This window comes from Sphaeramia orbicularis, chromosome 22 (assembly GCF_902148855.1).
Source record: "Sphaeramia orbicularis chromosome 22, fSphaOr1.1, whole genome shotgun sequence".
In the NCBI taxonomy this organism is placed as follows: Eukaryota; Metazoa; Chordata; class Actinopteri; order Kurtiformes; family Apogonidae; genus Sphaeramia; species Sphaeramia orbicularis.
In genome coordinates, this window is record NC_043978.1 from 44,500,277 (window position 1) to 44,525,765 (window position 25,489).

At 39.3% G+C, this 25,489-nt stretch overlaps 2 protein-coding genes and 1 non-coding gene across 5 annotated transcripts in view; 1 reads left to right on the forward strand and 2 right to left on the reverse strand.

The window, feature by feature from the left end:
- The window catches only part of trappc12 (trafficking protein particle complex subunit 12), a 49,049-nt gene extending 35,731 nt beyond the window's left edge, over positions 1-13,318 (forward strand). For 2 of the 3 annotated variants that reach the window (XM_030126491.1, XM_030126493.1), the window contains 7 exons: positions 2,099-2,211; positions 2,487-2,559; positions 3,778-3,851; positions 7,811-7,909; positions 9,463-9,566; positions 11,575-11,662; positions 12,207-12,449. In XM_030126491.1, coding sequence (XP_029982351.1) covers positions 2,099-2,211; positions 2,487-2,559; positions 3,778-3,851; positions 7,811-7,909; positions 9,463-9,566; positions 11,575-11,662; positions 12,207-12,449 — 794 coding nt within the window. Of the gene's footprint in view, positions 1-2,098; positions 2,212-2,486; positions 2,560-3,777; positions 3,852-7,810; positions 7,910-9,462; positions 9,567-11,574; positions 11,663-12,206 lie in introns of all 3 variants that reach the window. The other variant, XM_030126492.1, reaches the window with a different exon arrangement.
- Positions 13,319-14,170: 852 nt separating this feature from the next.
- adi1 (acireductone dioxygenase 1) lies at positions 14,171-18,033 on the reverse strand. Its single transcript, XM_030126494.1, has 4 exons — positions 17,828-18,033; positions 15,787-15,906; positions 15,332-15,511; positions 14,171-14,787 (listed from the first exon to the last, which is right to left on the reverse strand). Exons 1-4 carry the CDS (start codon positions 17,948-17,950, stop codon positions 14,671-14,673), a joined length of 540 nt encoding a protein of 179 aa, XP_029982354.1. The 5' UTR covers positions 17,951-18,033; the 3' UTR covers positions 14,171-14,670.
- Positions 18,034-18,738: 705 nt separating this feature from the next.
- Positions 18,739-18,820, reverse strand: trnas-gcu (transfer RNA serine (anticodon GCU)). The gene has a single exon. It is a non-coding gene; the product is annotated as a tRNA-Ser (tRNA).
- Positions 18,821-25,489: the final 6,669 nt, after the last annotated feature.

Here is a 25,489-nt window from a genome sequence, read left to right on the forward strand (position 1 = left end):
GTTTTAGTTTGCATTATGTAATTAAGGATGGACTATGGAAAATATATCGTTAGTCTCACAGTATAATTGCCTAAGTCATATTTTTGGCCAAATTGTGATATCTGCAGAAAATGAAGCAGGAGTGTTAGAGGAGTAAAGTTATGCTAATATCAAAATTTGACCCAAAAATATGACTTAAGCAGGTATGCTGTGAGGCTAATGATATGCTCACGAGTTTTGTGTAGAAACTGGTTGATTGTTGATGTTGGCTAATTCCATTGCTAAGCTAATGAATGTCACTGTTACAGTATATAATGTACAACAATATATCAATTTCTGTGGAAAGGTTTCAGATCAGAATTTCTGCAAAAATCCGACACTTCTTTTGAGTTCTTCAGTCTCTCCTCTGCTCCTCTACAGCTGGAACAGTGTTAAAAACTGGATATTGTTTGCTTAGAACTGCAGTCAACTCATGTCCGTGAACACTGGACTGTTTTCTACAGCTTGTTTTAGTTCTTAGTTCCCATAAGCAGGTGCTCCAATAGCAATGAGCCACATGTGAAAATTAATCTTTGCAACCCATGTTGCTCAAAGAAGAATATTTTAGCTGGCCCTTGATCTGAGTGATTTAAATCTTTATAAAGATCTATTCTAAATGTCTACAATCATCCTGGAACGGCCCGCGTACCCTCCAGATATGAATAAGTTCAGAGCAGCATGTGTACACCACAGCATCTCTGATTTTAAACATTTAAGAGTAAACTCGACATGTTGGCTGTGACTGCATAAGTGTCAAAGTACGGACTGAAGTCTCAGACAGGTTACATTAAAACAGTAAAAGGGGTTCTTGTGTTGAATTTAAATGCAATAATGTAATGAGGTGTAAAACATATTTAAAACAATAATAATTTATACATGTGTGACTTTAATTTGATCATAAAAATCTGGATATGTATTATATATAATCAGGATATATATTATTATATTAGATTTTAGAAAATAAATGAAGCAGAAACATATTATAGGTTTCTAGCTGGATAATTTAAAAAAAACATGTCCCAAATGTACATATTTCCATTCATTCATTTTCTAAAATCTAACATAGTAATAATATATATCCTGATTTTTATCTGTTTTTATCTGTTTTACCAACAACATACTAGTATAAGCTTGAAGTGCAAATTACCGACCCATTGTGCTCCTACTGGTCAGAAATCCCAAGGTGAACTGATTAAATCTGTTGGCTTTCAAAAACTTTTCAAAGGGCTTTAGAGTGTTGTGGTTTCATGGGTTATTTTCCCTCCCACTTATGGAATTTTTCTAACATTTAATTCCAACAGACACAAAAGGTATTTAAAATCTTCAGTCCAAGATGATGAAACTTTGCTGACACCCCAAGAGGGATGGAATAAAAAATTAAGCCAAGAGAGAGTAAGCGCCGGGTCAGTGAGAAGATAAAACGATGTAATGCAGGGCAGTAATGCAGTCACTGGGGTAAATGTATTTGAGATAGAAAACACAAGCAGAGAGACGAGAGAGATAGGAATAGAGATACACAGACGGGCAGAAGCAGCAGCAGCAGCAGCAGCAGCTGAGATGGACCAGGTAGCTGAGCTTCAGATCTGATGACAGTATCAAAGAGGCCCTGATCAAAGCCTGGGGACTCACCTGAATATAGGCTCTTCCTCAGGGATGTGTGTGTCTTTGTGTTTGTGAGTATGCGAGGAAAGGGAGACAGTGTGAATGATGTAGAGGCAGAGAGACACAGAGGGATGAGGCAGAGCGATGAGTGATGGAGCTGTGCAGCACACACAGAGAGAGATGAGAGGGTTTAATAAGCAGCCATACGTAGCTCAATGCCATCTGTAGGTTCCTGCCTCCAGGGCTGTGTGCAGTCTGTGTGTGGGTGGATGGGTTTATATTCTCATCCCGTGCTCTGTGTCTTTCTGTCTCTCTCCGCCTTCCCTCTTTCTTTTTTTCTCCCTTCCTCACTCGCTCTCTCTCCTGCTGTGTCCTCATCCCACCCTGTTTCTTATCCCCCCCTCCTTCCCTCACATATTATCTCCCTGCTTTCCTCTTGTCCTCCCGTCTCCTCCCTCCCTCCCTCCCTCCCCACCAGGCTCCATGGTGCCGTTCTCCATGCGGCTGCTGCATGCCGAGCTTCCCCAGTACCTGGCCAAGCCCCAGGAGGCTCTGGACCGCCTGCACAATCTGAAAACCGTCTGCCTCACCGTTAGTACACACACTCACACTCACTCACCAACAAAGCCTCTGGATGAACATAAAGATATGCATACTCTGTAGTATTCACACAATTAAACTCCACACCCACATAAGGCACATTAGCCATACAAATCCTTAAGCCCACCTGTGTAAACAGCCAAATATGGCTGGATTTTTGAGTTATTGAATATGCAGATTCTAACACACACATAAAAAGCCTTCAGCTTTGGCAAGGAAGCAACTTTGCCCGACTGAAGTTTTGAATGTTTTCCCTTCATTAACAGATTCTGGAGAACTTAGAGAAAGGCTTGGCTGAGGATGGCAGCATGATCACCTTAACACAAGAGAACAGGCAAGGTAAGTCCATACACACACACACACACACACACACACACACACACACACATACACACTCACACAGACATTTGCTACAGCCCTGGCCCCAATCCCAGACTGCATCACACTGTGGGAGGAGAGTGAGGTCATGGGCCCCAGTGGGTAATACACACACACATAAACACATGAGTGCACACACACACACACACACTGAGGCAGAGGCGCACCTGGTGCAGGACTGCAGCATACCTCGGCCACACATACACACACTTCAAACCACACAAACACACCAATGCGGCGCTCTAAAAGTGTTTAGCACCTCACTGCTTCAGTACTTGCACTGAATATCAAATGGTCTCTCCAGCCCTTCACGCCAAGCAGATCAATACAGATCAATCCCATCCAATCCACTCACATCTGCACAAGTGTGGCAGGGAAATAGGCAGGCAGTTTTTAGGTACGAAAACACGCCTCCTCGCAACCTCATGTAAATGGGCTGCTTCTCCTCTCTCCTTTCTTCTTGTACATCTTCATGCAGTGGTGTCTCTGTTTGCAAGCCTTGTGACCAGTCTTGTTTCAACTTTTTCAAACGCTTTTTGTCACATGTTTGACAAAAAAGCAACTAGAGGCCATTTAATTAGCTTATTTCAGGGCGATAACAACAAGGCGTTTGCCGAAGTGGAGCTAAATGTAGCACGATGCCTGCTTATAATTGGGAAAATTGGCGGGGTGACGTGCGTACGTATGTGCGAGCGTGTCGGTTCTGCCAGCTTCTCAAACCCTTCTAAAAGCAGCGTAATAGCTGTGCCCTCTGTCTCTCCTCTCCCTGCCCACGCACACAGTCGACAGTCAAGTCAATAACGCAGGGCCTTGCCTTCACACATCAGACCCCTACTGAGTGATTAGCTCTTCCCCCCAACACACACACGCACAGACACACACGTGTGCAGCGATGAATACTAATAGGCCTGCACATAGGGCGCACTCGCTGTCTGAGGAAAAGAGGAAAGCGGAGTGTGCCGCAGTGTCTTCCTCACCACCTCGCCTTAAAATAAACCCTGGTGGGGAAGGGTAGGAGGGAAGGGGGAGAGGGGAGTAGTGAGAGGGATGGAGGGAAGAGTGGGGAAAATGGGTGACGTTACAGGGACACCCAAAAAAAGCAGGTGCAAAGAAAAGAAGAAGTTGCCCGTTAAAGAAATAAACCTCCAGCCTGTATTCTTCTTCTCTCCCTGTCTTTAGCATCTCTTACGCTGTGGAGGTCTCGTCTCAGCCGGGTCATGTACTCCATGGCCAACTGCCTGCTGCTGATGAAGGTACGTGCGTGCGTGTGTGTGTGTGTGTGTGTCTGTGTTTGTCAGCTGCTGTTGGTGTGTCACCGTGTGTTGGATTGAACGTGTCCTGTATGCGTGTCTGAGTGCGCCTGTGTGTGTGTGTGTGTGTGTGTGTGTGTGTGTGTGTGTGTGTGTGTGTGTGCGTGCGCGTCCGTGCATGTGCGTGCTCGTGTGTGTGTGTGTGTGTGTGTGTGCGCGTGACCGTGTTCGAGAGAGACTCAAAGATCTCTGATGCCAGGCTGGTGGAGGATTCACAGTGAAATCCCCCCAGACTGACCACTAATTGGATTCTTGGTCAGTGAGAGAGAGAACAAGAGCGATGGGGAGAGAGAGTGGGGTGTGGATGTGGATCAGACTGTGGAGAGAACCACAGTGCCATCTACTGGTGAGAACCACTGTTCTTTATTGTTTAGGCTCAATTTTCACATCAGCTCAAGTCTCCTTTACAAGAGCATACCTGTAATATAGCGTTTTACTGTTCATTAACTACAAAGCATGATTACATTTTATATTACTGCATATTATTTTTGCCAATAATAGTGTGCCACATAATGTTAATAAAATAATTAAATTATTATTGAGAAAATGAAGCACGCATGATGTGCAGTGTGATGGATTACACAACTCAAGCTGCTCATTGTGTGTTAGTTTGTGCTTAAAAATGGAAATCATTACCTGCTAGAATTGGTAAGGATTTATCATGAGCTTGCTTTTTAATATGAGTAATACTGACGTTATATCCTCAATTTTTGTGCCTTTTTCGTATTCTAGTGGACACAGTGGAGAGATGGTACAAAATTGGAGGAGGGGGGGGGCAATTACACACAACAAAGGCCTGTGTCCAAATACACATCAGGGCTGTCTGTATTGTTAACCTCCAGGCTGTTAGGGCTCCCTGCCAGTGTTCTTATTGATCATTCTCAGCTTGGCACTATCGTCATTAGATTAATTGGTGGTATTGTGACTCCCCTGTAAGTGACATTAAACATCTTATACATTAGAAAAGTACCCTAAAACAACCACATGCATATGATTAGCTGTTAGAGTGAAAGTTGCAGCTATGTAAATACAGAATGTGAAATACGCTCAAGCTACATCTACACTAATATTTTCCTTTATAAAATCATCATCATTTTAAAGTGAAATGGTGTCATTCGTTGCCAGGCACTTGTGCATTCAGCTCAGATTAGCACAAATTTTATTCTATCATTCAGATCATCATCAGCCAGTACAAGTGTAAGCATGTCCAATTTTAACTACAACTTAAAGGGTTAATTCATATTTTTCATATGAGGGATTTGTCCATATCAGTGTATTTTCTGTACTACATGGTAGCTGTTACTGCCCCAGTTTGAATTACAGAACCTCAACAATGTATTACTACAGTGTGTGCTATGCTAAGAATATTTTCATCACTACGCTTTGGCGTCAGATAAAAGTGAAAGCCATAGATTTGATATTACTTCACATCTCAACTATCATTCAGTTGGAGAAAAGCTGTGTTTCCAAGAGACACAAAGTGAATTTTAAGAATACTTTTATAATGTCACAATAAAGATAAACAAAAAAATGTGAATTATGCATATTTCCATCTATCCACTCATCCACCCACCCATCCATCCACCCATCCATCCATAATTTTCCAAAGTGCTTAGTCTTCATTAGGGTTGCAGGGATACCAGAGTTTACCCCTGCGGGACGGGTTACACCTTCAACATGTCACTAAAATAGAATGATGGACAAAATAGATGAATAAATAAACAGTTTGGGGCTAACAAGACTATGTAGTATTGTAAAAAGGGGGCAATATATGTAGGCTATGTGACACATGTCTGTAAGAAATAAGGCATTCTGCTGTTACAGTTTATGTGATTAGTCATGTGAATTAAATAGTTCTGTACCTCTGTATTCTATTACACACAAGTCTGCGCTTAGTAATAAAGCATTTACACTTAAACTGAGACTGATTTTCATAGTGTGCTTTTTAGCCCACTGGCTGATAGGCCATGAGTTATTGTGAAGGCGCTGTAGCCGTCATCGTTGTTGTTAGCAATTTCGCCGAACATCTTCTCTGACGAAACTACAGGTTGGATTCATTTCAAATTTTATGTTACTTTCTTGGGACAATGTCTGCAAAGTTTGTAAACAGTTTTGAGAAATTTAGATTTTTTAATTATTGACAAATTTTTGAAATATTAAAAATTTGCCATGACTCATAATGGACCATATTTTAATGGCTTATAACATGGAAATGGTTACAGATATCAATATAGTTACTGTTGAGAACTGATAGCACTGGTCTACGAGGAAAATGCTTCCAGAATAAAAGTAATGAAATTTTACCACATGAGAGTCACTGATAAAGAAAAATCAAGTAAAAAATGTGGGTTGGCTGAACTTTCCAAGATACAGCCTTGGGTCAAAATGTGAAATTCAAGAATTAACGAGAGTATGGGTTTGACTCAAAAGGAATATTTGTCTCAGAGCTACAAGATCTACTTCAAAACACTGTCTGCACATTAGAATACATTCACTTTACAGGTTCTGTTTAGTGGAAGATTTATAAAACTATTATATAAATGTACATAAACCAATATATATGTGTAATAACACTTAATCATATACCTGGAAAACATCAGCAAACCGGCACTTTTGTCATTTATTTTCCGATTAATCTTATCCAAATACGTAAAATTTAGCACATTTAATCTCTGAAGCAAATCATTTCTAAAAAATTGTAGACCAGTGTAGGAAGTCATATATGGACCTTGATTTAACTAGTTGAGTTCTCCTCCAAAGAAAGTACCACCCACTTCTATCGGGAGACTGATCTCCTGTATCACAACCACAGGACACTAACATGGCGGCAGAACCTGACAACCTCACAAATTCAAGTTGTTATTGATTCTTTATAAAACATGCCTGTGAGATACATGGACATTGGTCCTATTTTTTGCTATACCGGTCTGGAGGAGGCACTGATCACTTAGCTACTGTCGTTAATACCAAACAATGACTGTTGGTAGGCACGTTGCACAACCTCAATCTGAAAACTCCAAACTAACCCTTTAAAGTGAGCTTACTGTGCATCATAACGTCACTTCAACCCTCATGTAATGTTTCTGTTTGACATTTGCTTAATATTCCATTATCGTGGTAGTGTATTTTGGGACATATTGTGATTTAGTGCCAAAATGAAAAAAAACAAACTGTAGTTGTCGAACAGAAAATAGCACAGTGATGCAGCGAAGTATGCGCTGTTTTAAAAATAAGATTATGACTGTCATCTGTACAATTACAATTTTGCATTAATTAGAACAAAACCTTGAAAATACTTCCTAGTTTACATATGATTTCAGATACTAACATGTTAGCTACATGTCGTCTTTGATTCACAGATATATAATGTTTAAATGGCATGATACAATGTTTTGATGTCCTTATAAACTTGCTGCATCACCTGATTTAATAGAGTTGTTTTCATTTTGCATTCTGTGTGGCAGTATAAGCCCAGCTGTAACATAAAAGCTTTTGTGTTAAGAGATACGCTCATTAAAACTTTATTGTGGAAACTGAGTCAAAGCAATCATGAAATATAGTCATAGACTTACACAGCCTGCACACACACACACACACACACACTTCTCGGTGACCTCTCTTCGTCGGCCCGCTCAGCAGTCCAGTCACCATGTGAGCGATGTGTAGCAGTGCAGTGTGGAGGTGGGAGGAGGGTCACATCGCCCTGCTAATACTCCATATGTTTGATTAATGCCCTCTCTCTCTCTCTCTCCGCTCTTCTTTTCCTCTCTCGCCCTCCACCTGTCTCTGCCTCCTACCGTTTACCTTGCTTTTACCTCTCTCTTTTCCAACTTTTGCGTTCGTGTACACTTCACTGTCACATCTCCCTCCATCTTCTTTTGCGTATCTCTGTTTCTCCTCAGGACTATGTACTGGCTGTGGAGACCTATCAGTCCATTATCCAGTATGAACCCCAGCAGAGAGTGCAGCTGCTCAGTGGCATAGGACGCATCTTCTTGCAGGTTCGGACATACATTGTAAACACACGGTGGATGGATGATGTCAGCTAGGTCAGCAGTGTTTTTGTGTCTGCTGTAAAAGTGTTTTCAGTGACAAGTGTTGCTTAAACTCAGCTGACCTGTACACTGTGCAGACCCTGAACACATCATGTCTAGACACTGGAGGTCTGAAGATGGAGCTTTGTTAACATGCTGTCGGAAATAACAACCCTTGAGTATGTCGGATGCATGAAATTTCAGCCTATAGTCCAAAGGATATACCATGGAGATTATTATGTTATTGTAAGGGCTCTCAAACTTTTTGGGGCCAAGGACGCTTGTAGGAGAGAAAAGTTTCCAAGGATTCGTCCATAATCATAACAATGATTTTATATGTACGCTCACTTCTGTTTGCATTCATAGATTCCATTGGAGCTATTTAACTATTTGTGTTATAAAACTATTTATGCTTATTACTTCAGACATGTTTCATCTCCTAGTGATAAACAGAAACAATTTTGATTACTATTTAATTACAGCACTAATCAGAGGGTTATTTGATCCATACTGTATTGTTTGGGTTTGTCTTGACAGCATTTGTGCTTTTCGAACTATTTATTTTAAGTTTCAGAAGAGAAACAGTATCAAGACTGACATAGTTGTAATAATAAACACAGATATATACAATGACCAGCTTAAAGCTAACTTTTGTCAGTGTTTCAACTTACAAATAATTAACTTATTGCTCATATTTCTTCTTATTGACTTAACTGGAAGACAACTGTGCACAAGTGATGACAGAAGCTTTTGTACCAGTGTTAGAGAACATATCATGGTAATTAAGACTATTACTTCAGAAAATACATCTCAAAACTCTGCTTTGAGAATTAATTTAGGAGGAAATTCTATGTGAAAACCATATGTTGTTTAGCATGGAAGAAGAAGAACACAGTTTATTACATTCAGAATCATTAATTGTTATGAGAACAAATTTAATTCACCTTTTTCAAGGTGAGTGAAATGCACTATATAATTAAACTCACCTTGCTTTCCCTTCAAAATAGAATTTCCCAGAATCTACAAGGGAATGAAACTGAAAGCTGAATGTTTTCAAAGCCTTTATAAAACCTCCTCTTAAGCGGTATATGCAGCTCTCTTTTCAGGTCACCGAATGGACGTTTCATACAAATGAACCTTGAGAGTCACAGTTAACTGATTCATCATCATTTAGGCTTTACATTTCCATGTCCTCTATCATGTGCCTTTGAGTTTGTATCAAGGACCCAGATATGCATCGACACATCCACTCACATCTGAAGTAGCAATTCAACCAGAGGAGTCACATTGCACTCAGTATGGAGAATTTATAAAACCCATACATCTAAAATAACTCTCCACCTGTACCATCTGTACCATATTGTATTTTGTTACTTCCTTGTCACCATTACTCTCTTTTAGAATTGTTCCTGTATGTATTCTCTGCTGATGAGCCAGTTTTCCCAGGGGGATCATGAACTCATTTTAGAATACAACACACAGAAGAGGTTCTAGGGTTGCTGTTCTTTGTTTCTGGCCAGATTGGAGATGTTAAAACAGCAGAGCGGTACTTCCTGGATGTGGAGAAAGCCTGCCAGATGAAAGGGAGCCAGCCCAGTCACACCACATGCATGGTGATGAACAGGTATGTATGTGTCATGCATTCAGCACCTCCCTACAGTGCGGATGCTATGTCTAGGATAATTTTGGCTCCATGGTAGCAGTACATCCTCCAGGGCCTTTCACAGGTTCGTGCCTCCTCCTGGCGTGTGATTTAGCACAGGAGGTCACACCTCTACAGCTCTGGCCTTAGGAGATGTAGAGGATAAGGCAAAGCTAAGATGACAGAAGCTCTCACTAACAGTGGGAGTGTTGGTGCACACTTCATAGAGGCAGGTGATTGATATCATTACACACTGGCAAGACTTAAGGCTACTGAAGATCCACTTACAGACATGAACAGCTGAGTGCAGTTGCAGCCTTTAGTGATCATTATTTCCACAGTCCTGTGCCTTTCTGTTCTGTCCACAGCTTGACTGTTTTGGATCATCCTCAGTGCTATCATCAGTATCACCTCCTGATGCAGCAGGCAGATCAGCCCTGGTCTAACATTTGTCATTTGGCTAGAAACACAACTCTAACTGAACGATAACAGAATGTGCAAATATGCGACTGTTTGTGAACAAACTGCTTCCGAGGGGCAAAGTGAACAGCTAAGGCAAGTTTAAAGGAAAAAAAACGCGAGGGGGGGCATGCTCGTGCAGTAGTAAACCAACAGCAGGACCATAGCTCATGGTTTGTAAATACAGTTTAGCCATTGCAAAAAGTGTTTACATCAGCCTCTTAGCAATCAATAAAAAGACAAGCTTTTCTCTGGGCTGAAAATTCAAGCATCAAAACATCAATGTAAAATGCATCCAACTGAAATATTTTTCCTAACCCATCAAAACCCAAGGCTGTTGGTTAAAGATAGCTGCTGTTCCAAAATGTTTCAGTACTTATGAACCACTATTCTATGCACATGCCTTTAAAAGTCAGGTAAAATTTCTCTCATTGGTATCATGTGTGTTCCAATATGTCTCCTTTGGGTATTCAGAGGCTTCATAGTGAATGTAGTTGTGCAGTCATATTCTGTAACATCAGTTAATGAAGGAAGTGGGAGTGTTTGTGGACCACATAGACCATGTAAATAACCCTGTCCTGGTTTCTCGGGGGGGGGATTGCTTCCGTGTCCTCTGTTATGATCTTATGTCTGTTTACTTTGAATGTTTTTGGACAAATCTACATAATCAGTTAATGAAATACACAAACTCGGCAGCTGCTAAGGAAGGGATATTTATAGAAGAGGTTACAACTTTCTACATGGAACAAACAAACTTCCTGAGATTTTGTCTGAGTTTACAAAAGAAATGTATTACCAGCATTTTTTAAAATTCAGGTAGATCCATACTTCCACAAAGCAGATGCAAAACTGGGGTCTTTAAATGAACCACAGTGAAACGTGAGGCTCTCCTGAATCAAATAATGTGTGACACTTGATACTGACTGCTCAAATAGAATAGAAAAATTAAATAAATACAGGAGAGTCAGGCGCCGCAAAAATCGTTCTAGGTCTTTGAGGGTTAATGTATTCCAACCAAATGAGCTCAGTCTGAATGCATGGCTTACAGCTGTGAATGACAAAGAGTTTTCAGAGCAGCAGCCGCCCCACAGTGGGTCTCAGATGACATCATCACAACAGTTGGTCTGTCTGCCTCTCAGATTAAAGGGCTTTACGGATAAAACTTGAACTATACAATATAACTGAGAACAGAGAACGTGCTATCTTAACATTGGGAATATTACCTCCATCTGAGGCATAAAGATCTGCTGTAGGTAATAGATGCTTAATTAGGAGACAAAAACATACTGTAATGATTTGGGTGTTTTATCAAGTCAACCACATCCTGTCTGTAGATCACTTAATTCCAATTAAGGGAATGGTTAACGCTGATGCATACAGTGACATTTTACACAATATTGTACTTCCAACAGCTCACACATGTCCTTTTACTGTTTCAAGGCAACACACCCACATCCATAAACTTTTCTCTAGTTTAGTGTGTGTCCTTAGACCTTAAACCCATCCAAAACTGCTCTGTTTTACATTCCAGGGCCTTTGTCTACCTCAGTCAGAACAACTACGCTGAAGCACACTCATCTTTTACTGAAGTATTGAAGATTGACCCAAAAAACCCCGTTGTAAGTGCTACCACGTTCATTGTACTGAAACACAATAGATGCCTTGTCCTGTCTAGAGGATTCTACCGCGGTGTGAACATTTGATTTGTTGAACTAAAAGATGTTGAGTCAAATCCAAAAGCTCAACAGCCTCACATCTCCAAGCAGAATAAGACAGTCTAGTTTACATTAAAATCAGAACCATTTTACTGTAGTTTTCACATCTTCATTCCTTTTTAAATATAGTCTTTCAATGCTGTTTTTATTTTCAGTATCATTTTAATTAAGTTCACAAGTAGTTTTTTATGTTTAGATTAATATTGAATTGAGTTGCTTTAGGTCAGATTAGGTTTTCACGTATTGCAAGGAGAGCCAATTTCTAAAGGTTTAAATGGCAGGATAAGAGTGCATAATATCAAAGGTGGTTTACAAAACCACTGGTAATTAAAAGTTTGCTGTTTTTCAAGCACAGTGCAAATTGAATGGAAAAAGTAGTGCTTATTTAATTTTTTAAAAGTGTTAGTTTTTGTTAACTCTAACATTAATTTTTTTTGTATGGTCTCAGGCCAATAACAATGCAGCAGTGTGCCTGCTTTACCTGGGCCGACTGAAGGAGTCCCTGGGCCAGCTGGAGGGCCTGGTGCAGCAGGACCCAACACAATACCTCCATGAGAGTGTCCTCTTCAACCTGACCACTATGTATGAACTGGAGTCATCTCGCAGTACACAGAAAAAGCAGGCACTACTGGAGGCCGTGGCTGCTCGCGAGGGGGACAGCTTCAACACACAGTGTCTAAAACTGGTCTAAGGGGCAAGACGAGGGACTGTACGCACACTACTGCATTATCCTTCTGTGGGACAGGGAATAAAGCCCCAAGAGTAGAATGTGTTGAGAGAAAGGAACCCATTCCTTTTACTGGTCACAGGAAAGTGGATGTTTAGCACTTGGTTTGGTTTCTTCAGAAGAAAAACTTCAAAAATGCATTTCAGAAACCAAGCCCAGTACACATTTGTTTTCATGTTAGTCCACAGTGGGGGGGGGGGGGTTGGAAAGGACACTGCTAAAAGAAGACACCTGTCCTTTGTAACAACATCCCTGTAATGATCCACACATGTACTCACAGACACCCAAACAGAGACAATGGTCAGCTCATACATGCTGGTGCGTTGACATTTTGGAGAGGAAATGAGCGCAAATCCCTGTGTGTAGGAGGTAGTTTTGTTTTACAGATTTAAGAACAAGTTTGACATTTTGTGCAACACTTTTTGTTGTTTTGGTTTGTCTTACATGACTACACCGCTACCAGTCTCCGCTACCAAATTTGTCCTTTCAACATGAAGCGCAGTATAGCAGGTAGTTAGCTTAGCAGAAAGACTTCAAATGGAAACAAAGCTAACCTGCCTCTGCAAAAACACCCCCCAAAACACCAACACCTCTAATGTACAATAAGCATGTTACATGCATTTTAACCTATGTAAAAAGCATATTCATGAGCATATGAAAATGAAAAAGTTGGGGTTTTATAGTGTATTCCTCATGCTGTGACCTGCAGGGGAAGAGCTAGCATACGGCTAATGAGCTAGCCTGTTAGCATGTTTACTTTTAGCTCCACAAGTTCACATCAGTGTTTGACAGGCTGTGGGATTGACAGTTATTTAGGATTATGCATTAAAATAAATACGTGTCAAACAATATGAAGATCTTTTTACTACAATGGCTTTAATCTGTGGCCTCTACATGAAAAAAAGAGTGTTCACTTAATGTAGAGATTCCTGAAAAATCACACAGTCTAAATTCATTCATTTATTTTTACTGCATGCATGTATGGATCCTACACAAACAACTTGTTAATGAGGGGCTCCAGGGGCTGGTGGGTTAGTGCTTTCCATCTGCTTTCAGTCTTTTTTGCTATAAGCTGACTACAATGCCAGCTACAGCTTCATATATTTCAAATGTGAGTGAAATCGATTGTCTTTTCCGACTCTAGACAAGGCCATCATAAATCTTTGCAAAAGTAATTCACAAAATGTTAAACTATTCCTTAGAAATCATGTTACTTTTTTGTCAAAATGCTACTTACACCACTACAGAGGAAACCATAAAGCTGAAGCATGGCAAAGTTGGAGAACAGACCTCGGAACAGACATATTTATTGCACTACAGATTGGTAGTGGTTTTAAGGGAGTTTCAGGCTCATAATGTGAGACTTGACACGGGCATTATCCTGAGATTCAGTGTGCTTAAAGACTAATAAATGTCCACAGAGGTCCAGTTTTAAGCTCCTTCCTCCTGTCTCCACAGCAGACACCTGTAATACTGGATTAACAGTTAAAGACCACTCCATTTCAGCTGTCTGTCTTTCATAGGTTCATTACCTCAGAAAAAAATAAATAAATAAGCCCTTGAGATTGCATTGTACTCTGTCCACTAAAAATATAAAATATTTCAAACCCAAAATCGTACCTTTCTCAACAGTTTCTTTTCATGCTGTTTTTTTTTTCCTTTTGAATAATATCAAAATGATTGTCTTGTTAAATCTTTTTATTGATTTGTTCTGATGGATCTTTAATAATCAGTGTTTACATATTCTGTTAATCATATTTATGTATGTAAGAGAAATTAATTTTGTTTTATCCAGAATAAAACTGCTCTTTTAAATAAACATCTTGGTCTGAACAAGAGAGCAATTATATAATATAAAGTAAAACAGACTGGAAATAGCAGCAAGTTTATTTTGTAATTCACAAATCTAAAAAAAACAAAAAAAGAACTCTTTCCAGAAGACACTACTGTACATGTTCTAGGAGCATCACACCTCGTGATTTTCTATGTGAAGATAGAAACATGTTTGCATATTTCATTTTTCCTACTTGATTTGGAGAAAAGGCACTATTGATTGTACAGTGGTCACAGCTCTACAGACTGAAGTCCTGTATTTACAATCATAAGTGAGTAAACCTACAGATTAACAAAATAATGTTGTAGAGTTATCAGTATTCTCTTAATGACCAGCGTTTCGATGGCGCTCTCATGATCCCTGCAGAGACACCAGGTATTTCTGACGGATGTCGAAGTCATCAGCGGGCCGGTTATAAGCTTTCCACACGGGCTCCCCAACAAACAGCCTCATGGCTTTGGTGTAGTTCTGTGGGAATAAAAACAGTGCTCAGGTACTGTGTGTGGTGCTCTAGGTTGAACCTCATTTTAAAAGGAATGCTGTCATTTGACTGTACAGTGCAGTCAATACACAGTGTTAGTATTCGTAACAGAACCCAGTTCATGGTGAAATAGCTGCTGAAGTAATGTAGTTGGAGTAAAAACCTGCACAACATAATACAGTAAAAACTAAACTTCTTAATATGGAGAATATGGATACTTTTAGCACTGATTATGGCGGAGGAAAAAGTGAAACACTGTTCATGCAATGCTGTCAGTTTTTCCTCCATCAACAGCAATTCCCTTCAGGCATCATTAAAAAAAAAAACTGAAGAAAAAAACATTGAATATCCAAATAGGTTACCTGCTAGACACAAGACACAGTACTTACCTTCCAGACTAGTTGTGATGTGACATAATAATGCTTGTTAAAAAGTTCTCATTCTTTTTTTAGAAGAGGCAGTGCCATGCTTATGTTTGCACCAAGGAATATCAGGAATCTTCATATCATTAACAGAAGCGTTTGGACTCACCGTTTCATCCAGAGTGAAGCGGTGGTAGATACCAGCCGGCAGAGTGATCAGGTCTCCTTTGCTCATGGAGATCCTGATCCATCGGTCCTCCTTGTCCCTGACATCAAAGTAGGCCCGGCCGTCCAGGATGTAACGGATCTCGTCGTCCAGGTGCAGGTGTTCCTCGAAGAACATCTTCAGCTAAAGGGACACACAAAGAGGCCTGATTAATGGTGGTTTGCACATTGAGTAATATTCACATCAAAATGGTAACTCTACCTATGTCATTGTCTTCACTGGCTTCAAATGATGGCTATAAACCAATTTAGGTTATTACACTAATTTCCCACAGGTCATAAATTTTCACTCTGAACTTCTCTCCTGTTCACTTTCAACTGTTTAAAGCTCCTCCTCACACAAAGTGCCAATGTCTCCCAATATAAAGTTAATTTGTTAGAAGATGATTTCAGATGTACCTTCTCCTCATAGTTAGGAAGTTTGTCCTTGTGAATAGTGATGATGTCCATGTAAGAGTAGCCTTGTTCTTTGCGGATCTGCTCCAGATCTGGGTCTGTTTCATATATGTCAGCATTCAACTGCGGGAAATAGAACATCAATTACAAATAAAGGTAAAGTAACAGTTCTGAAGATTACCACTCTTGCTTGTTAAGGACCTATTTCTTTAACTTCTCCTGCTGCTGCTGTCTTGACCCTGACACTCTTTCAAAAGAGATTTTTAAACCTGAGTCATTTTTTCCAGGTTAAATAAAAGTTAATCATGCTGCTATATTTCAATAAAGAACATGTACTTCGCAAACTTTGGAAATCCAAACACATCAGTAACTCCAACTTCACTCTGATGTTCAGATAAAATAGGACAGACAATGTTTTATATCTTTAGCTCTACAAAGCAGTGTATGACTTTCATTTTCAAATTTGTAAAACCCCAGTGATATCCTAATTATCACTAATCCATTAGTCTTTACGTGCTTATGCACCTGAATCTCTTCCCTCATGGTGAACAACTTGATGACTCCATCATAAACACAGTCCACTTGTTTACATAACAAACCGAAAAGTCACTCGGGCCTGTTTGGAAATTTTGCTGCAAAGTGCATTATGGGAATGTGAATTCTACTCTGCGACAATTTCGCTGTCTCTTGGTGAGTGCTGAACCCAAATGTCACCTTTATCTCCATCCATCGACTATACTTATTCTTTAAAACAACCCTGGTGGACTGGAGAAGTTTACATTGTAGCGATCTGGCTCATTTTCTTGCCGAATTTGTGAGAAACTGCTTACGCTTCATCGCCATTTCCACAACGCAGTTGGTGACAAAATTTCCGAACATTATGTGCCTGCACCTGAAAACCCTCGGCCTTCAGTTCATGCCCAAGGTTTTTGCACATACAGATGGACGGATGATGAACTGATGACAATACCTTGCAGTGAAGGCCGAGAGTAAAAAGGCCCAAGTGATGTTTGGATAAGTTATATAAACAAGTGGACTGTGTTTATGATGGAGTCATCTTCGAAGTTGTTCACCGTGAAGGGGGTGATTCAGCTGCGTAAACACAGAAAGACTAATGGATTAGTGATAATTAGGCTATTACTCAGGTTTTACAAATCAGAAAAAAAAATTGGGATGAAAGTTATATACTGCTTTTGGCTACATATTAGTCCCTTTCACCAAAATTTTTATTGTATTTTTGCTAATATAGGTTTTAGATTAAATATAATGATAAATGGGATCAGAAGAGCACACACATCCTGGCCAAAAGATTTTGTCTTCGCCCCTGTCCTGGATCCTGCTTTGTCAAACCTTGTCCTGTTGTTGCAGAAATGGACTCATTGCATCATTTGTGAAATTCATTTTGAAGTGGCACAGATACTGACACTGTACTGTGGTTTCACTCTACTTAGTATTATGGTCTCACTTCTGAGAAGTGTCAAACAATGTTTTATCATTTTACAAGAAAATCACTATGCCATACCTTAGGAGCTCAGAGACCAATAATTTTCATTAAAAAAAGGGTATTTGCATCAACAATACAATGGCATGTTTGGTGACAGGCTAGTAGTGTTTGTAGAGCCCAAGATACAAACCCTTATTTGTCCCAATTTTACCTCAAGGCCTTGAAGTATCTTCACCCTACTAAAAGTAAACTGGGTCAGCAGCAGCTCGAATAAACACTACACGATGCTTAACTTTTCATTGTGTTTGGGATCTACCCATTTGGTGATCATTGTGTCCTTGGAGGATTGCACAACTACAGCGCAGATTTTTACGAAACTTGAAAGAATGGAGGAAATCTGTGAAAATGGGTCAGATTGAGGGTGTCTGATTTAACAGGGGCCATGCTTTAAAGAATGCTCCATTATAGACTATTATCCAGCACGGTTATGTTCCAACAACGTTTAAACACAAGAGAAACAGCTTACAGTAATATTAGTGCACCAGTAATCGAGCTGATCCAGATACTTAGTGAAAGCAGCTAACATGGCAGCTGCCTTACCTTCCAGTAATAAACACCAAGCGTTTTCAGTTCGTCTAAAGTCACCGGCTGGTTCGGGTTCAGTTTGTGCGGTTTCCTCTGGTCTTCATCAGAACTGTCCATGTACCAGGCCTCGAGACTCATACTGACGTTTTAATAGCTACACACCTGGACAAAACAGTGCAGGATATGTTCACAGTCATGAATGGGCTGTTGTGCATGACCGAGTATTAGCCTCACTTCCTGTTTACACACGTGACACGTGTTGCTGTTGCGTACCATTGTATTTTACAGTAGCGGTCTGTGGAGGAGGGTGATTCAGATGTTGAGTTTAATTATGACGCTATATGAGAAAACAGTAAAAATATACCTGAATATGTGGAGAAGTTGGAGCGTGTCGTCATTTTGTTCTGACGGTACTTAACAGGAAATAGCATTTTGGTGTCCGATATGTGGGTTAGCTTTACGCAAAAAGGTGCAGCGGTGTGAGTTCAACCATGAGCACACACTGCCATCTAGAGTTAGAGTGAGGAACTGCAATCTAGAAATGCGCACCGCGTTAGTATTATTTTGCAAATCTGGGACGCATATTTGTTTATTTGGGATAATAGGAGTGCTAGAAATGTGTTTGGGATGTCTATACCCTACTACAGGCAAATATTAACATGACAACTTCATATTTTGTGCTATCATCCTTATTGTTCTGCTTCATTATACCTGTAAACCTGGTATGAGTCGTGTTTCCAGGACACGGTCACGACACGTGGGTTGATACCGGATGTGCTTTGTAGCAGCCTTTCCTGTCCATTGGATGAGTTGATATAAGGATTACAACAAGGAAAGTAACCGTTTACTTGAGGTGCAACGTAATGCTGAGGTATTACTACTGGTTGTAAAAAGATTTAACCTGTGAGATGAAAACGATTCGCTGCCGACGAGGATGGGATTCGAACCCACGCGTGCAGAGCACAATGGATTAGCAGTCCATCGCCTTAACCACTCGGCCACCTCGTCCGCATGCGCTGCTTTGACCGCGCAGTTTATTTGTCCTAAACTACACATCAAATAATTTTCATTTTCATAAATCACTGCTGCTGCCTCCTGCATATTAGTGATGCGAATTTCGGCTCTTTTTAGAGAACCGGCTCTTCTGGCTCCGCTCATTAAAAAGAGCCGGCTCTTTCGGCTCCCAGGTGGCTCTTAAGATTTTTTGGTGCTTAAATTAATTTATTACCAACAATAATGTAAAGTTATGCGCAATATGAATTACTAATGTAAAAAAAAAAAAAAAACATTTCGTTCGCGACCGACACATCACTGCTGCACACAGCAAGCATCATGGAGCACTGTAACACACCAGTGTTAAAAAACCACAGCATTTTTCCCACCAGACATTCCTTTATGTCAACAAGTGTTCATAAAGCAGCTCACACCCTATTTAAGTGTACCTAATTATGTGGCCTCTGTACATTAACAGTTTGGCCTGTCAGGATGTCACATTTCTGTAAACACTCATTGGATATAACACATCATTAACCTCATAGCATAAATGCCAAAGTCATATTTTTGGCCAAATTGTGATATCTGCTTAACTTTACTCTCCTTACACTGCTGATTCTTTTTATGCAGATATCACAATTTGGCCAAAATATTACTTAGGTAATTATGCTATGAGGTTAATGATTAGGGACAGGAATCGAACACCGGTTCTCAAAAAGAACTGGTTCCCAGTAGCTCAATTCCTTGGAATCGTCTGCCTGCCTGTTTAACGATTCTGCTTATCGATTCCGCCCTCGTTGCGCATGCGCGATAACATCACGTGTACGCTGCATTGTTTTGGTCAGAACGTAGCCAACATGGTGTTGAGGTATGGCTATATTTCACGCGAAAAGATGACACCAGGGCCACTTGTATAATACACTAATCTTATAGCATATTACATCAGGTTTCATTTCACAGTCAAACTACTTTTTGTCATATCCTCTTGCACTTGCAATGCACTTTTGTCCTCTGTAGCGGACAAGAGTTTTACAGCTTTACTTTAAAAATTCACTTGTTGGATCTCAGGAGGATATGGATAGATATCACATTAATACTGACTTTTGACTGCAGATGCCATTGTGTTAGTGGAGTGTTTTTAATGGAGCATATATTTCCTGTAAATGGAGACTGAGAAACAGTTATTATATGTTAATTATAAGCCTGAAAACAAACAGAAATATATTTTGCTCATTCTGTCTCATGGTCATTTTATATAAGTTATTTGTAAATTGGGTATCAATGGTATATTTTGTACATTTCTACTTTGATCTGTACTATTTGTCAGTTTGATTATATGCTGATTTTCACTGACATGTACTTTGTGCTGCTGCCTATTGTGGCCTGGAGACTCTTGCAAGAGAGATTTTAACTTCAATTAGGCTTTCCTTGTTAAAAGATGGTTAAATATAACTGAATTAAATAAAATGAGCATGTCTAAAGGTGAAGTAAGACTTTTGCACAATATTCAAAAATAGAGCTGTAACGATTACTTAAATCGTCTACTTGACTGCAGTGCACATATTGTCATCATATCACCTGACTTAGTTCTGTGTGCGTGTGTGTGTGTGTGTGTGTGTGTGTGTGTGTGTGTGTGTGTGTGTATTTTTATTTATTTATTTTTTATTTTTTGGGTGAGTGTTTCAGCTGGTTCTGGAGTGAAGGACAATTTGTAATTTTCAGACATGTCTTTTCAAATAATCCAATAATTCAAATAATCATTTAATTGAATTGAAGAAAATAATTGATAGATTAATCATTTACAAAAATAATCAATAGCTGCATCTCTATTCATAAATACAATGTTCAACCAACAAGTAGGCAGTTGTTTACACGTATGTTTTTAGTAAAGACATGTAGTTGTAATCTCTGTTAATTGTTTAGATGCATTATCACTGCACATAAACTCTGTTGAATTAAAACAGTCTGCATATGTAATGTTTTTCTTTCTGAATCTAGGTTTATAATTGATTATAGGCTGTAAACCTGAGACCTGGGTGGTGCGTTGATACCTCTGTCAGTCTTCTAATAAAACTAGTGGAGATCAAAATTATGGCTTTACCTCACTGATAACAAAAGCAACATAATGCAGTGAAAAGGAGAGAAACCACACAAACACGGCATTGTGGCAGTTGTACCAGCAGATGGCGCCATATCTCACCCGTAAAAACAATAGCACCTGCTTTTCACCTGTGGGGTGTTTCATAAAGCAGGATTAGAGAGCAGGCCAGAGAGGTGTGAAACAAGGATGCTGAATCATAACATGACTCATCTGAAATCAAGCACACCAAAGTAGATTATCAGGTTTGAGACTGTGTTTGTAGCTTGAAGGGGGGCTTTTATGAAACAACCAACCATTGTTACCCTGTGTCCTTTGTATCAAGGTGAAGCCAACGCCTCGGCCTTGGCTGTGGGAGGACGTCATGTGGATGTGTCAAATCAGTTGGCACTAGATGCTGCTCTACAGAAGCAAACAGCATTATACAAAAAGCACAGAATGAAAATGGAGAGACTTGAGTTGCAGGACAGCAGAGATGGGTTCAATTCTTTGTTTTAAATCATAATGAATAATGCAGTGTTTTAAAATGCCTATAACACCGTATGTTCAAGAAAGATTCCGTTTTATGTTTATGCTTCGGCTGCTAATCATCAAGGACACCATGAGCTTTTTTCCTAATCAGATCACAGAAGAAAATCCACGGGGGAGAAACTTATTATTCAGCATTTCAGCTTCCAGTCAGGTGGGATAATCTGTACACTCTGAAATGTACTGAAGCAATGTGTCATTACTAAAATGTAGGAATCGTCACGCTTTTGGCCCCATTTCAGCTCGATCCCGTCACAGATAGTCCATGATGTACTGACAGCCTCCCCGTGGGCTCAGCACTTCAAACTTCATGAGATCAAAGAAATGACCCAGAATATGGTGAAACACAGTCGGAAACTTCATGAAAAGAATCATGGGACTGTCCCAAATCAGTGTGGTACATTTAAAGAAACTTTTTCCCGTATGACTTCAGGGGCTGCCAGTGGCAGAGAGGCACAAGGTACTGTCGCCTGTGCAGATTCACTGCTCAGCCCCCAGTTTTGACAGGGACAAAACAAGCCTGGCAGAAAGAGACAGAAAAATAGTTCAGTGAAGAAAAATAATAAACCTTTGAAACTGCCATAAAGTGTCAATCATGAAACCTCCATCCTGCTGACAACATAGTCTATCTGACTTTTCTATAAATGTTTACTTTTATTATTATTATTATTATTATTATTATTATTATTATTATTATTATTATTGTATGGATTGGAGGCCTAACTTGTGGAGCTGCAGGTATTATTTTTGTAATCTATTAATTATTTTCGATTCAATTTGAATAAACAATTATTTGAATAGGCGAAAAAATAGCAAAGACGTGAAACAGACATGTCTCAGAATGAGCTGAAACAACCACAAAAATTATAAATGTAAGAGGCTAAATAAAAAAAAATATCTACATAGAAATAACAACAGTTTAAAAGTATATATAAAAATATATGTATATAACAAATATCTACAAACAGTATGAGCACTGTAGTCTACAACACATTTGTATCCAATTTATTAACAGCTTAAGATGGAACTAACAAACAACTTTGTGTTGATCCTGGTGTCATGTGCATCACAATATCGTCCATGTGAAACACAACAGTGGAACCAATGTTTAGCGGCAGCAAAATTAAGGAGCTAAAGCTTCAGTTGGGGAAAATTGTAATTGAATTTTTTTTATTGGACAATGCAATCATGTTAGTTAACCACAGTTGTGTCTTAGCATGAAGATGATCATTACTTCAGTGTAGGTAATAATGTTTAATGCTCTCATATCCAGCTGTTCTGGGAACACCACAATCTGAAAAGACACACCTTCTTCTTGCACCTCTCCTTCTCTGTCCAAATGAAAAGACTAAATACTAAAACCATTTCATGACACTGTGGAAAAGTGAAGCCAAAATCCTAGCTGTAGGAGCTGCCATGTTTCTACTGTGATGAACCACGAAGCAGAGAAATACAGACATCTGATGGAATTCTAACAATGATCTGCATTTAAAGCTTTCAGTCACATACAAAGAATTCTTACTGACAAGAAGTGAACGGTAATCGTTTGCTCCACAGAAACAGAACTACTTTTCTGCCACCAGACAAAAAGTGATTGTCAAAAAGTGCCACAGTTTTGTCTTTTTCTTCTTATCTCTTTATATATGCTTTTTGCTACTGTCAAACAACTTAAATTGATAAGAAGTGAAACCTAGTTTTTGTTCCATTGTTACCATTTTTTGTTCAGTGAAGCAGATCTACCCTTCGGACACTGGACTGAAATCAGTTGTCAAAAAGGAACCAGTTTCTCCTCTTTGCTTCTATTTCTCTTTTGACACATTTCTAACTGTCTTCTCTGAAAATACCTATGAACAAGAGGATGTGAGTCGCCTTTTAGACCACTTCTGGTAAACTATGGTGGAGGTGAACTGCAATTTTTGGTTGATGGAGCTTAAAAAGTACATCATATTGAAGCCATTTAAGTGTAAGTAGCAAAACAAAACCATGCTGACTACAGACCAACCCTTGAAGCCTGTTATTTTAGTAAGGCTTACCATACTCTGGTGATGGGACTTTTGACTCTTTGAAGGGAGCCGTTCAATCAGGAGCCGTTCACTGAAAAGAGCCTTTCAAAATACTGTATTTTTTTTAATGTTTTTTGCATTATTTTGAAACACCAATGTTTTCATGACTAGATAGGCTACATGTGATGATTGACATTACATTTTAAAGGTGTTTAATTGGCGCGGCAGTGAATATTATCTTACCGTAAAAAAGACTAGTTAGTTCAAATGTGTGGGCTAAATACATGACAGGTGACATTAGGCAAATGCTGGAATTTGACAAAACATTACACATTATGTGGACTAGTCTGTAGCCCAAAATTGAAGAAGAAAATAAAACATTTTCTTATGAAATAACATTTTATTCTCCTCAAAAAAAGAACAATAAATGTGAGTTTTCAAATGGCGGTGCAAATTATTCGTTGGCCCATACTTGAAAGATAGATATAGATTTTTTTGCAAATGTTGCATGCCCATCTTTTCTTTCTGAAAAGTGTATCCAAATACTCCTCCTTTTTCTTTGGCTCATTACTCACAGGTGGTCACTCACTCGCTCTCAAACTTTTCTCCAGTTTTGACCAGTCTTCCAGCTCCACCTCCTCCAGTATGCTCACCTCACGCTTCAAACTGTTGTTTTTTGCTAACTTCTTGCCATGAGACATGCACAGTGCTCAAAAACTCTTTTTTTCTGCTTAAACATTCTCCTCCTGCCCAATGCCTCCCCAGTGACGCTAAACTGACAGGCAATCGGACACTCCCTCCTTAAAAAAAAAAAAAAAAAAAAAAAAAAAAAAAAAATCAATGGCTCTTTACAAAGACTCGATTCCCATCGTTCATTTCAAAGAGCCGTTCAAAAGATTCGATTCGTTCATGAACGTCACATCACTACCATACTTTTTTTTTTTTTTTTTTTTTTAACATACCTCATATGGCAGTTTCAGGTTATTTTATGTTTAAGATTTTTTTTTCCTGTCAATGACAAATCAAAAATACTATTACAGGCTTGCTACTAGCAAAACTGCTATTGGTAAAAGTGTAACAGCTACAGAAACTATAGCTAAAGCTAATCGCTAACAGCTAACAATAGCTACAGAAAAGTGCTTACTGCAGTTGTAGATAAAAGTAGGTTTTTCAAATACAAAAATGGTGCTGAACGGGACAAAATTGTGTAGTAAAGGAATATTAACTTGAAAACAAAGAAAATGATTGTACGTTGACTGGTTTAAAGTAGTTTCCAATAAGGTCGGATAAAAAAAGGCAACAGTTAGCTAACAAAGGACAGCGCGGCTAGCTAATTGTCCACCCCTCATTACATTAGCAGAAGTCCTCTGGAGCAGTAGTGTCTGCCTTCTTGCAGGGTTCTGCAAGGCTGTTACGCCGTGTTTGACAATTCCTCCTCTTCATCGAGCTAAACTGAATATTCGAGGAGGCGATAATGACAACAGCGAGGAGCAAAGAAGTCGGACAGGTTCGCCTATAAGTGAGTATGCTGAAAGCATGCTAGCAAATTATCTAATTAGCAGACTTGAGTTAGTCTCTAAGTCTCTAACAAAAAACCAGCATATAAAAAATTAACAGGTTACCGGAAAAGACTTAAATCTCTACAGGGCTTAACCCATTGCTTGGAATGCATTTGAATGACACCATGTTTTTAGTCTTATATAAAGAGGTGTGTAGTCATTCTCTGCCTACTGAGGGCAGAGCTAAAGCTAGCTCCAGTTAGCCTTTGGTTAGCTTAACCAATAAGCAACTCAGGTTGGATGTTATTGCATTAAATACTACATCTTTCCCACCAAGTTTTAATATTCACGTTAACCTTATCTTATGCCAAAATAAGTGTATTATACATATGAGACACTGAGGGACAAAAGTACCAAAATTCTCATTTTCTTGTGCAGATTTTCTGAATACTTAACCATTTTCACTACATTTTGATATAAACCTGAATAGTATTATGTATTCCGTAATTCAAGTCTGGTCTTCGAGGGCCGGTATCCTGCATGTTTTAGATATGAA